At 36.9% G+C, this 14,309-nt stretch overlaps 1 protein-coding gene across 2 annotated transcripts; it reads right to left on the minus strand.

Annotated features, from left to right (window-relative positions):
- Positions 1-483: 483 nt before the first annotated feature.
- LOC309707918 (sterile alpha motif domain-containing protein 3-like) lies at positions 484-9,054 on the minus strand. 2 transcript variants are annotated; one of them, XM_082535512.1, is made up of 10 exons: positions 8,827-9,054; positions 7,720-7,804; positions 4,935-5,049; positions 4,412-4,600; positions 4,240-4,327; positions 3,182-3,343; positions 2,861-3,070; positions 2,228-2,393; positions 1,301-1,380; positions 484-1,150 (listed from the first exon to the last, which is right to left on the minus strand). In XM_082535512.1, the coding sequence occupies exons 1-10, from the start codon at positions 9,049-9,051 to the stop codon at positions 848-850; spliced, it is 1,623 nt and encodes a 540-aa protein (XP_082391638.1). In that variant the 5' UTR covers positions 9,052-9,054; the 3' UTR covers positions 484-847. The 2 variants fall into 2 exon arrangements, with proteins under 2 accessions (XP_082391638.1, XP_082391639.1); XM_082535513.1 differs by lacking the exons at positions 2,861-3,070; positions 3,182-3,343.
- Positions 9,055-14,309: the final 5,255 nt, after the last annotated feature.

The raw sequence follows: 14,309 nt of genomic DNA on the forward strand, positions 1-14,309 counted from the left end.
ATTAATAATATAACAGAATCAAATGGCATCTCATTATGCAGAAGAACCATGTTCCAATTACTACACTCAGAAAAATAAAGGTGCCAACTGGAACAAAAAGTGGTTCTTTAGACTGATGCCATAGAAGAACCTTTTTTGGTGCCACAAAGAACCTTTCAAACAAAAGTTCTTTGAAGAACCATTTCTTTCAGTGGTTCATTGAAGAACCTTCAAAGGTGCCCCAAAGAACCATCAAGAAATGGTTCTTTGGGGCACCTTTAAAGGTTCTTCAATGAACCACTGAAAGAAATGGTTCTTTAAAGAACCATTTTTAAAAAGATCCTTCAAATGGTTCTTTAAAAGAACCATTTTAAATAACCTTTTTTGAGTGGTTCTTTAAAGAACCATTTTAAATCTTTCAAAATAAAATGTATCATAAATTGAATTTGAGTAGGGTAAAATAAATACAAGCACATAGACATATATTAATGGTTTATTGGCACTTTGTATTACAGAAAAAGACATTTTAATGCTAAGCACAACACCACTACTAATAATAGCATATAAGTCATTTAAACAGTAATAATTAAATATCTTTACTATAAATACATATAAATATTATACTATAGATAAAACAACAATTTTTACATTAGAAATAGCAATACTTTCATAACAGACAATTAAACAACACATTTTCATCAGCATGTTTGCATTTTCAGTAAAACTATTTCAAGAACAATCTTTTTATTTAAATTATCAATGAACTGCAGCCTTAAGTTATGTAAGTTAAGTTTAATGTGAGACTCATGGTCCTTTGTTAGTCCACACTGGGACAATTTCAGTCTCTCACCTGCACTATGCTGGCAATCTAGGAGATCTTTAATGCATTTGCCATTCTTTGCACAGCTACTGGTACAGGTGTAGTCAGAGTTCCCAAGTTGAGAACAAATGCCTCCAAAAAGCAAAATGTCTTTTTTAGTTCACTTGGATAGGCAACATTGTAGACATGGTACAGGGAGAAGACAATACCCATCGCCAATGAAATGTCCATTTCCCCACTGTCCAGAATCATTTTTTGTCCATCCATCTGGACATTGACCTCAGTTGAATCACTCAAGGGCTTGCCGTCACTGCTGCTGAGTACGATTGTAGGTATCGGGCTGTGTGGATCCTGAAACAGAAATTAAATTCTTGAAATGAGGAGTATAGTTTAAATAAGTATAAACAACAGCTGTCCCAATGAAAGTATAAAACTCCTGTAAAATACTGGATTTGTTCAAGACCCCCCCCTCTCACCATACCAAAAAATATATAAATTTACCTTATTTATGACGAAGAGATGAGAGGCATTTTCTTTGAAAATAGATGGCAGGAGAAGAACAGCTGTGTTTACCATCTGACCTGAAAAATAAAGAGAAATATGTAAGTATTTTCTGGCCAATTTTGTTAATACAAAGGTGTAAAGGCCATATGAGTCCCTTTATCAGGAGTTGAATGTCTTGCAGAACATAAGCATTAGTGCAGTAAATGTATACCTAATTAACTTTTCAGTGTAATTCAGTGTAAATGTTAAGCATTTATACAAAACCCCCAAAATGTTGTTCAGTTCTGTAAGTTGCTAGCTTTAAATAATTTGAGTCCTAAAGAACTTGCAGAGCAAGTCTAGCTGCCACTGAACATTTTTTGGGATAAACATTGTGTGAATGACTGAAAATCTTCATAGAGATACATATAGCATCGAGGGTATATCAGTTAAATCTTAAAGTACATCATTGCAGAGACGAGACAGGAGAAATGTCAGTCTGTGGATATTGTAAAGCAGCGGTCCCCAACCTTTTTTGCGCCACGGACCGGTTTATGCCTGACAATATTTTCATGGACTGGCCTTTAAGGTGTCGCGGATAAATACAACAAAATAAAACTAGTACCGGTACCGAAAAAAAGAAAATTTATTCATAACACACGTGAAAAGACCCAGGAAAACCGAGTAAACGATAAAAACGATAACAAAATAACGCTGAAAACCGATAAAAACCCTGAAAAACTATACATTTCACACCTGAGCCTCAACTCTCGCGGCCCGGTACCAAACGACTCACGGACCGGTACCAGTCCGAGGCCCGGGGGTTGGGGACCGCTGTTGTAAGGGACACTGTGTTTACTAATGTGCTGTATGTGAAACCTTAAAAAGTGGTATCTGAGATAGGAGTTAAAAATGTTTTTGCTCATTATTGCCAAGTGCCCTCACCTTTTCTTTCAGTGTCTGTCTGGCTCTCATCAACAGATTTTAAGCAGAGGCTTTTAAGGTTGCTGTTTGGGGCTATTGACACAAGCTTCGCTGCCAACTTACTGAATCCTCGGATTACTTTTTTGTCCACATCAGTTTTAAGTAACATGGAAGCCTCTTCAAGAAGCTAAAATAAAGGATAAACATATACATATTAGCTTTGTACCATAATATATACCATTATATAGCAAACCAGAACAATCATTATTTCACACATCAATTATCATTAGAGAAGAAATTATAATTTTGCATTTGTTTACTTTAATTCTCAAGTACACATTGCTGTGCAAAAGGGATGTTTAGACTATTCTTCCCAAAAAACTATCATTGGCATCAGATTAGTCCAAAATTATCCTGTAGCATGAAAATAAAACCAAAGAGAAAGACATAGTCAATGTGGCAATTTCTGTTAGTGTTCTGTTAGTGTACTTTTATTACTCATGAAATCTGCTGAGTCAGTCACTTTGCCTGTCCTGTAGGTACATGATTATTAGAAGTCTGTATAAATGTGCAGCACATCAGTACATATTCGTGTTTTTGCTGTGCACTATTGTTATTGTTGTTTTTTGCTGCAGTTTTTGATAAAACACTCACCACAACAGGGATAGTGAGACATGGGAATTCTCGTAGAACCTCTTCAGTAGTATGCTGAAGAATGTAGTGTGTTCTGTACTTCTGTATTTTCCTGAGGTGCGTTTGAATGACATCCACATTTGGCCTAGTTTTTTGGCACTCTTGCTTAATCACTGATACATGTTGGTCGGTGCTCCTTTCATCCTCCCCATCGTCAAGAGGATTGATATCCTGGTTATTAAAAAGTTTAGCAAATATTGAGAGAAAAAACAAACAAACAATACTTTTGACTTTTATGTACAATTTAAAATGGCAAACAAACATTGAGCATATTTAACTTGCCTTGGTTTTTTTCAAAAGGATACAGGGCTGGATATCTGATGATCTTTTTCTTCCTGAATTTGGAACTGAGTATTTCTGTCTCATTTTTTCAATTTCCTCTACGTCTACTAGTGGTCTTCTTTCCTTTTTAAACTTGTTCCTGAGAGACTCATGCAGAGCATCCTACAAATGATAAAAATGTAACTAATTATTCATAAATAGGTGCAACTAGGTCCTCCCTTTATGCAAGACATTTACCAGAAAACTTTGAGTGACATAAAGCTGGTAGGTTTGCTGTAATCATGTCATAACCTAATTAGTTCCTATTTACAGATCTCTTCTTTAACTCTTAGGAGTTGATCGAACACATGATATAAAGGTTTGGAGCACTTTAGATTGGCTAAATACACTATAAAAGGTAGATAAAGTATTAATGGCAATATGTCCTACAAGCATACTCGTCATGATCTTTCAGTCTATATGTTAATACCTCTACCTTTTAATAATAATGTATACTTTATTGATCCCCACAGGGAAATTTCTCTCTTTGCATTTAACCCATTCACTCAGTGAAGCAGTGGGCAGCCACTAATCAGGCACCTGGGGAGCAGTGTGTAGGGACGGTACCTTGCTCAAGGGTACCTCAGGGTAGCCGTTCAGTTGATTCAAACCCCCGACCTTCCGATCATGGGATAACCACACTACCTACTGAGCTATCCCTGCCCTATTTTCAAATTTAATTTTTTAAATACAAAAACTACACTATCCTGATACAAAGGCAAACAGAGCTAATATAATGCTGAATTTCACACCATTCACTTGAGAATTCACAGAGAAATGAAACAATTAATTTAAAAGAGCAATTGATATTTTATTTATTGTTTGACCATACTGCACGACATCTGCCTCAAAAATCACAATACTAATACTTGTATTGTAGTGGCCACAAGGGAACAGATAACCTCTGAATATGTAGCAATGAAAATGTTAGCATGTTACACTCATTAGCCAATAATTGGGCAATTCAAAGACAATTTGTTGGACAATTGTATCAATGTTTGCTTTTCAGGAATACTTACATATCCAGAGCCATAACTCTCCTTCAAAAAAGGAAAACTCAGAAGGACAGTCCTCAGAAGGTCTACATACTGCACATGAGAGGGATACCTGCAAATTTTGAATGATGAACTTAAATTCTGATGTACATACTGTATTTTAAATGAATCAAATCTTAATTATATATAGACTTACATTGTCTCATTACTCAAGTGGTCAAACAGTGCTTGAATAAGCATGTTTTTGAGTCTGTTCTTGGTGGGTGACTTTAGTGCTGCATCTTTATTGGTCAACGCAGTGAGCACAGCTGGAGGAAACTGCACTTTGCAGTTAAACATAGGTTGGAGTGCTGACACAGTATGCTTTTCTTTGTGTTGCCTTCCACTGCAAGAAGAAGTAAGAAGTATGTTTAGAGTTTGTTACAAGACATGAATATACGTGTCCTTGTGTCCTGCATCAGGAATATCCGCATATTTAAAACGTACAATAACAGCTGCTGAACTACAGAAACAGAATCATAACAGAGAGTAAGAGTGGCTGTGACATTTCAATTTGAAAGTAAATGGGTGTGTGATGCACATCAACGCTGGAGAAACAGAACAGGGCTTGCGTCAACCCCTTGCCCCCCACCCTCCAACACCATAAACCTAGGGGAGGGGAAACACTGGATTGTATGAATGTACAATTCAGTGAATCAACCAGTCAACTTAAGACTCACTCTTTCAGCTTCTCTACAGCAGACAAAAATTTCACTTGGTCTTTCACTTTTGGAAAAAGACGCTCACTCATTCTTTCAGTCATCTGCAGAAGTGTCGATCCATCGATTTCATTGTCTGTGGCACAGAAAAACAATAAGACACGATCAAAACAGAAATGAGCATGTCGAAGATAAAGAATAAAAATATTATAAAACATTACTAAAAAAACAGCTATGAGTTCATTAGTGACTATAGATGATGACAGACCTGTGGAATAGCCAAAAAGTGGTTAAAATCATTTTAACAGTGGTTGACAACTCCTAACTAAAAAGTCATGGTTTAGGATGTATCTTACCTAACTTTGGTATGGACTGCCTTAAAAGGTCGGTGGATCAGTGTAATGAAGTCTTGACCATCACATCTGTATGCGTCCAAAGCATGAAAGTCTACCTCATCCCCAGGCTTGAATATCAACAGATCATCAGTCTCTCTGATGTGGTATGATTGAAGGTGTCTTATAAACTCCAGTGTTGTGAAAAGTCTTCCAACAAGAAACCAGTTGGCCCTGATATACACAATCAGGACTATTTTCACAAACAGTGGAATTTGCTCTGCATACACAAGTTCCAAAATGAAGAAATCTCCAACTGCATATTTTACAGAGTTTAAAATGATGCATTTACTTGTCCAGAGTTTCTCATCCACAGTAACGGCTGTCTCCAAGTTTTGCAAACAAATCTGCAAGTTCACTGGAAGTTCTTGAAGTGATAAGTTATTAACTGCTGCTTGTGTATGATCGCTCCTGATGATCCGTTCAGGCTGCCACTCCCAGCATTGACGAAGCTGATTCCTCTTTGCCAAAGTCTGACAAATATTAATATAGTTATTGGTGATTCTTGCTACTGTCTTGAAATATTGATGTCTGGCTTCAAACCTCATGCACCAATGAGAGCGGAGTGACCCATAATCAAGGATGAGCTGAGGATAATGTAGCAGAAAATGCAGCTTGGGTGTAAACACACCAGGAAACAGATTGATGAAATCTGTCAAAAAGTAAGTGATCAGTTCATGTAGATTACTAATCCAGTCAGTGCTGATGGTTGGAGCAAGAATAATCTCTTCTATTTCTCGAACCAAAAGATAAAGCTGCCAAAACTTGTTACCCTTTTCAATCCTGGAGCCTATGAGGAAAGGCAGAGTCCTAAATAATGTCCATTTCTCAATAGCAGTTCCAGAGATATTTCCATCCAGTGCTACCTTCTCAGATATTAGAGCAGGTTTGGAGGTGCAGTCATTCTGTCCAAAACTAAAAGTCCTTATGCTGTCATTCACCTCTTGGATAGTAACGGTTTTGTCCTCGTGCAAGGCTTTTACAACAGACTTCAAAACAAGAGGAATGACCCCCTCAAGAAAACCATGCATTACATCAGGTGGGAATGCATTTGTGGTATCAAAATATGACAGCTTGTTGAAGGCACATGGGCCAGTTACACCATACACTGACCTACAGTGGGGGTCATCTTCAACACATTGCAGATGGTATGCATGAACAGTCTTTGTTCTAAGAACACAATCTCCCTCACTAATGATCCTAGACAGGTCCTTGTAATGACACATACAAAACCTGCATATTCTACCATTACTGAATGAGCAGCTAAAACCTGCAAGTGTGTGAGAGGTTAGGTTGTCTGCAGATATTGTGGCCAGACCACCTTTGATGCAGTACTGTCTGTCTTCAAATTTTAATCGTAATCCACATTCTTGCAAAACCTGTAGGTCACAAATTAATGGTTCTAATATTTTCTCAAATCCATATGTTTTCACCAATCTATGTTTGACAAGTATCAACAGATGAATATGTCTTAAAACAGATCTGTCTTTTGGTGGAATATTTCCCAAAGTAAAATAAAATGCAGACACTTTATGTAGACGTTTCTTTGATCCTAATGGATTAGCAACTTCAAATTCATCACTGTACAACTGAATTCTCAAATGTGGGTTGTCTGTGTTAAAAAAATCACTTTCTTTGTAAATTTTCCCATCACTAAAATCTGTTAAGGTTTCAGGAGCACGGGATTCTGGCCTAAAAATTTGTCTTAAAATGTTAGGATCATTACATATTAATTCTAAGACTTTTAGAAGTGACATATACTGAAAAGTGTCCTGTTTCCCAGTAAAAGGATCTATCCCCAGGATACATTCAACAGGTTCAATCAGGTTTAATTTCTCAACACAGTATCTGTCTAGTTGATATGTGTTGCTGACTGCACTGAAGCAATGTTCTACCAAACTATTGTCATCAATATAATGAAAACTTGATATATCAAAATTAAGAGTCTGCAAACATTTAGAAAATATCTCCCTATAGTTTTCAATGAAATACTTGAAAAGTGACTCTACTTCACTAAGAACAAATGTTTGAACTTTTCTATTTACAATACTTTTCTCTTGAAGATTCAAGGAAAACAATGCCAGTTGTTTTCTCACAGTCTCTGTAAAGTTCTCTACAAGTTCACTCAGAGTTTGTTCAGATGATTGGGGAAATTCAACAGTTTCCTGGATGACAGGGTCACAGTCTGGGGCAGACTCTAATCCTTGTTTCTGATATTTATGTTTCTTCCTTGTGTGATTTTTCAAAGATTTCACAGACAAAAACTTTCTGGGACAGTCTTCTAGTCTGCAGACAATGAAGAATCCACATTCACTTTCATGGTATATCTGTTGATGTTTCAGCAGTTTTTCATATGTTGGTTTTCTTGTGGAGCACTGTGGACACTGATATGGCACATCCATAGAAATGCTCACCTACAAAGACCTGTTGATAATCTGCCAATTCATTTTCCCCAAGCCAAAGAGATACTTCTCCAACAGTCCACTGCTGAGCCATGATCTGTTAAAACAAAACAAAATGCCATTACATTGTTTTATTCTGTGACATCAAAAACTTATTTATTTTTTATTCATTCATTTTCCAAGCCGCTTTATCATCATAAGGATCGGAGGGGTGCTGGAGCCTATCCCAGCTGTTTTTTTTAGGCGGGGTAGACCCTGGACAGGTTGCCAGTCCATGGCAGGGTCGTCATTCAGATATGTATGTTTGGATTGTGGGTGGAAACCCACACAGAAACAGGGAGAACATGCAAACTCCACACAAAAAGGCACCCGGTTGACCCCGGGAATTGAACAGAGTCTTTCTAGCTGTGAGGCAGCAGCGCTAACCACTATACCACCGTTTATTCTAACTTTTAAGCCTTCTTCAGATAAATATTGATTATTTTATGCTTTGGATTATCTGGTCTTGTTAGTATAATGACCTCTTTTTTGCCTAATATATGATGTTGGATAAATGAAATGTACATAAAAAAAATTTAACTATAATAAAAACGGACATTATCTTGGTAACATCAAATGACTGGAGCATAATTTGTCAACTACTCTGAAAATAAGTTATACAGTAACAGTCAAAGACACAACTTCTCATGTGTCACATTTCTGTTTATTCAAAACACTTATGCATTGCTGTATTTTATACAGCTACTCCACAATTCAAAGTACAGGCTACTGAATTTCTGAGTTTCTAGACCAGACACAGAGCTCACACAACAGGCTTCAGGCGCCATTTTGGTGACTTTAACCATATTATTAATTTTAATATCTGTCTAGCTGACATTAGTTTATGTACGCAGCACGCAATATAGCCACATATTTTACAGGCCAAATTAATTGGGAGCACCTTCACTTAATTGTAACAGTGGTTTTGTTAGGAAAACAGTTCTTTATACCAGATACTAAACTGCGTTAACGTCAAAGGCTAACGTATCTAACCATTACTGTTAGCACAACATTAACAGCAAGCTACAATGACGAGTAACAAAAACAAAACAATAAAAAGGTTTTATGAAAATGTTTTACCTTTTCCAACAGTCCAGGAATCCAGAATCCTTTAAAGACCAGCAGGTACTGAAGACTGTTATCCACTGGCAACGTCCGAGAGAAAGTTTTCTTTCCGTTAGAAAGTTCAAGGCTCGCGCGATCTGTGTGCGCATGCGCATCCCTACAGTTGCCCCCCCCCCCTTTGGTTGTACTACGTGTTCTAACGTCTCTCTCACTCTCCATGTCTCTCTCTCTCCCTGTCATTTATTTGGCTTGACACATATAATAATAAATTGCGCAGTGATAAACAAGTACTCAGATCACATGTGCAATTATTATTTACTTATATTATTTTATAATTTGACTTTATATACTGCTGGGTGGTTTGTAAAGTTCACAGTAACTAGTATTATCATTATGATATATGATATATATATATATATATATATATATATATATATATATATATATATATATATATATATATATATATATATAAACCCTCATTAAAGTGAATATTATTTATGCCATTTACACCATCAAACTTAGATTGCTAAGGATGAAGAACCTTTTGTTCTTTAAAGAACCATTTGTAATAGCTGAAGAACCATCCACAAAATAAAAAGGTTCTTTGACGTATGATGGTTCTTTAAAGAACCATGAAGACATCTGAAGAACCATTTAAGAACCATAATTTTTCTGAGTGTACAGTAGAGTGATTCTACAAAGCCACACTTTAATTAACCTGATTTATGGTGACAGGAAGAAATAACAGGAAATCATTAATAATTATGGAGTTTGTGAGATGTTGTAAAAATAGATTCAAGGATAAAGATGAGTGGCTTTTTAGCATCTCTTCTCTGTAGGTAGTTAATAGTACAGATAATGCTTCAAAAGCAATCTTCTTAGAAATCTTTCTACATATCTGTTTAGTGCAAGATTAACCATACAAAACAACTTTCTTTGTGAAAATACAAACATAAAAAGAATCTCTCTCCATGACCGCCATCAGCCTGTTTAAAGTGGAAACTTTGCACTCTACTGTATGTCCCGAGGCCAGACTTCATATAGGAATAATGCATCATGCAGGCAAATACCGCACGCAATGTTTACCACATGAGCGCACACAGAACAGCATGAAGAAGTTCATGCACAGAAACACAAAAAAATTGTGTGGTGAGCAAAACAAAGCGTGCGTGTACTGTCTTGCAAAAATGACAGTAACGAGTCATAATATGATATTATTACAGATTAAAACCTTGAGATCTTGATAAATTGTTATGCACACATTCAAACAATATATCTTGTAACTGTAGGCGGAAAGAGTGAGCAGGTGTTAAATAGATGTGATTTTCTGAGGATCAAGTTTGCATAAAATTTACATCACTAATGTAAGCAGAGCTAATGCTACATTTGATATTTTCTAAAATGATGCAATTTAAAATAATTTGAAAAATTAATCTGTTGTTGAATAAAAGATGACATGATGCAAATCCCCTTCAACACTGGTTTTAACCCAACCATCTCCTTCAAGCTCATTTTGCTTTTACGAGTCCTTGGATTTGTATTGTAAATGTCCTTTCTTTTTGGCTAGAAATACTTATCCAAGTTATTATAAAGTTTCTTTTTAAGAACTTAAGAATTATGTGTATTTCCTCTTTGAGGAATCTCAATTTGATGTTGCTTTCTTTGCTACAAGTCCAGGAGCATTATGCCAAAAAGATTTTTCCAAAGGCAAAAAAAAATTTTTCCCAACTCTTTTTTCCCCAGCACTTACAACTTCTTGTGGTCATGCAATCAGTGTATTCTTACAAAAACATAGCACAGACATTGTATACAGATGACACATATACCAAGACACAATGTTGTTTCCTAGTAATGGAGGGCAAGCAATTTGCATTCACAGCCACTGGGGTATATGAATACATCAGTGCTTTGCAGAATCTGAGAATTCAACATTAAAAGGATTTAAAGTACCCTTAACATTATTACCCTATAAAAGATACAGATTAACACCTGTATATTATAAATAACTGCTATTTTCTATTACTGGGATCTTGCTTTAGAGACCTTTTTTTAAAAATTCAAGTATAGTTGTAAGCAGGCCCTGGGAAATCTGGCTCTGTCATCTACTGGCCACAAGTCCTCTTTCTTTCTTTCTTTCTTTCTTTCTTTCTTTCTTTCTTTCTTTCTTTCTTTCTTTCTTTCTTTCTTTCTTTCTTTCTTTCTTTCTTTCTTTCTTTCCACATGTGCATCACAAATTTTCAGTTACTCAGTGTATTGCAGAAGCTCACTAACCCATCAGTGACCCTCTATTTCTGAGCCCAGTCACTCACATTGACCTTTTCAGTTCGTCAAAGCTCTGCCATCTCCATCGCTCCTCAGCTTCCTTCTCTTCCTCTTCCTTTTGTGGGCACATTCATGGCTGGAGTGGCACTCGAAACCCTGCGTTTGAGGAGGAATATTTTATAGCATGGAGATTTTGAAAAGCCAACAAACCAGTTTCACTTTCTATTCTCTTCTTCATAGAAAGGTCATACAGAGATCCTAATTTAAAAATATATATATCTTAAGTATTTACTTAAAATAAGAGGGAAAATAAATCCCAGTTGCTTGATACTGGTTCACTAGAAATAAATAAATAAATGAATATATGAGTTTTGAAATTTGACTGATATCTTTTCTACTAATGTCTTTCTTTGAAGTCCAGTATTCAGGCTTGAAATGTGAATCCATTTATCTGCCTCCATTAAGAGACTAAAAGAGGTTACATAATTTGTGTAATTATATCATTAGGGTAGAGTCAAGATGTGAACCTGCAATTGTACAATACACAGTTTTTCCTGTTTGCTGCATCTTTCCCATATGCCGATACCCACAAAAAGATATCGCAGACATTGCATGAAATGTTGATGGACAAATGGCGAAAAAGGAGCATAGCGTAAATGCAAAGTGTCTCGTGGGGAATACAGATACACTGAAATGTGCATACATAATGAATTACTGTTGAATTCACAAGAGAGTTGGCAAGACTCGGTAGGGTTGATTGCTGTAAATGACCTGAGAATGAAAAGCATTAAATTAGATTTGCACCATCTAAAGGCAAGGGAATTGAATGAGTAAGTAGGCGGGTTTGGTTAAATGATGAAATTCCAACTACCAAATATCTCGTCCTGCTATTTTTTGTTCCATGTTATTTTCTTTCTTCCCTCTGAATCCTCTGTTTTCATCTATATTTTTTAAAGGTCTTGTATTGCATTTAGTCATGTTTTCATGCATCTTGCCCTCAGTTCCACAGATCTCTTCATCCATCAATCACATGTGCATATTACACAACATACCAACATATACTTTTTGTGCACTCAGCACAGTTCAGAGAGAGTGAATGAAGCGAATTCAGCTGAGAAATATGCACACTTCTATTTACATCAGATTACACCGAAGGGAGCACAGCTAGAATTTTCCATCCACCTCATAGTGGTTGTAACAATTATTAGGAAAATTTCCAATGCACAAAATAGCTTAAATCAATTTTTATACTGACGTTAAGTTTTGAGTGCTTAACAAGCACTAAGCATGAATTGATCCAGAAAACAGTAAGACAGATCAATCAGGAAATTGAACTGTGTTCAATATTGGCATGACTTGTGTCACGGCTGCACAGCAGTCGTGTGGTGAATTGAGAAAAGGATCCAAGATGCAGGCACTGACTGGGGTGCGAGTGAATGTTTATTTGCAGAGGTGATAAGGTGACAAAAACAGGAGGAGCAGAGCGGGGAGTAAACCAACCTAAACTGGGGAAAACTAAAGAACTCAACTTAAACCAAACACGCACAGGAGGAGGAACAAAATACACAATGAAAGATGGCGGAGAGACACAGACTGACCACCGGGTTACACAGAATGATGCAGACAGACATGGCGTTAAACAGACGACGCGACAGAGAGCACAGGAAAACACAGGGCTTAAATACACGGGGAGTGATCAGGGAATGGGCCACAGGAGGGAGACACAGCTGGGAGCAATTAGGCTAACGAGACAGGGGAGAGGTAAAACTGAACACACTGACATGAGACATGAACTTTCAGAATAAAACAGGAAACTAACAGACACAGAGAACCAGACAGGACACTGAACTTGACAGGCAGACTCATGAGCAGACACAACACCATGGACAGACAGAGGGAACACAGAGAAGTGGAAGCAGGCAGGCAAAGAACAGAAACCTAACAAATGGCAAAATCACAACAGAATACACACTCGGAATGAACAAAAGCATAAGGAAACACAAAACGCTGAGTCCTCAGACTCAGGACCATGACAACTTGTACCATCTCAAATGTTTTATTGGCCACATGACTTCTTATATGTGAAAGAGGTTGCATCTAAATAGAAAGCCCCAGAAAGTTATTGACCTACTCTGCGGCTCCTCTCAGCTCTTGTAAGCTGTAGCTTATGTTTAAGCTCATTGATTTTGTTCATTAGCTCACAACATCCCTCTAGCCATTTTCATAATATCATTTATAACCACACTCAGCAAACAAAAATGTTTTCAGCGAAACAGGGGGTTTAAGAGCCAAATGTCCTTTTTACCTGCCCAGCTCCAAGCGCCAGGCAGACAAAACTAGCAATTAGCTGGTACACAACTGGTTTATGATGTGTTCATTTGGCATTGATTGTTCTTCGTGCATATATATATATATATATATATATATATATATATATATATATATATATACATATGTATATGTTTCTAGATTTATGGCTGAAGGACATGTGCCAGCCGTAAGACTTGAGCATTTGTCCTGTCAGGTGGAGGACATATCGTTAATATTTCTCAGTGAAGGAGAGCATCTGTCATCTGCTGTGCAAGCTGCCTGACATTACACCTGCCTAAAGCAAAAACCAAACAGAACACAATGAAAAAAAAATCATAAATATGAGCTGGCTTTGTGAGAGGGCTGGATTGTGCTCAGACCATTAAAAGTTACTTTAATGGTCTGGGCTTGGTGAAATGCTCATTTGTGACATTTGTAAGCACATGTGCTTCTGTTCATAATAAGCACAGCCTAGCCAGGTAACCATGTTCTGTTGGCAAGCACAGAGTTGGTTACCATGTTCTACCTGTACAAACCAGAGAAAGTGAGCAGCAGGTACAGATGGCCAGTGGGAGTACATGGCACCATGCTGGAGACACACAAATGCATGCAAACAAACCATAGGGCCAAATTCAGATATTAAGCTCCTCTCAGCCTTTTTTGTTTTTTCAGATTAATCCTCAAATTTCAGCTCTATAATTACATTATGCACATGAATACATGGAAATAGAGGTGTTAAGTAAATTATTTTATTCTCATGATGCAGAGTGTGCCTCCCTTTATCCTCTGTTGAGCACGATCAGTTTTGTGGTGTAAGACAGCAAATCTGCATATTAATAAAGATAATAAAACGTGAATCAGGCACACAACTTAAAGTCTGTCATTAACTTTGCATGGATGTTAAAGGATAATCTGAATGATCC

Source organism: Aulonocara stuartgranti (assembly GCF_965226115.1).
Source record: "Aulonocara stuartgranti genome assembly, chromosome: 6".
NCBI lineage: Eukaryota > Metazoa > Chordata > Actinopteri > Cichliformes > Cichlidae > Aulonocara > Aulonocara stuartgranti.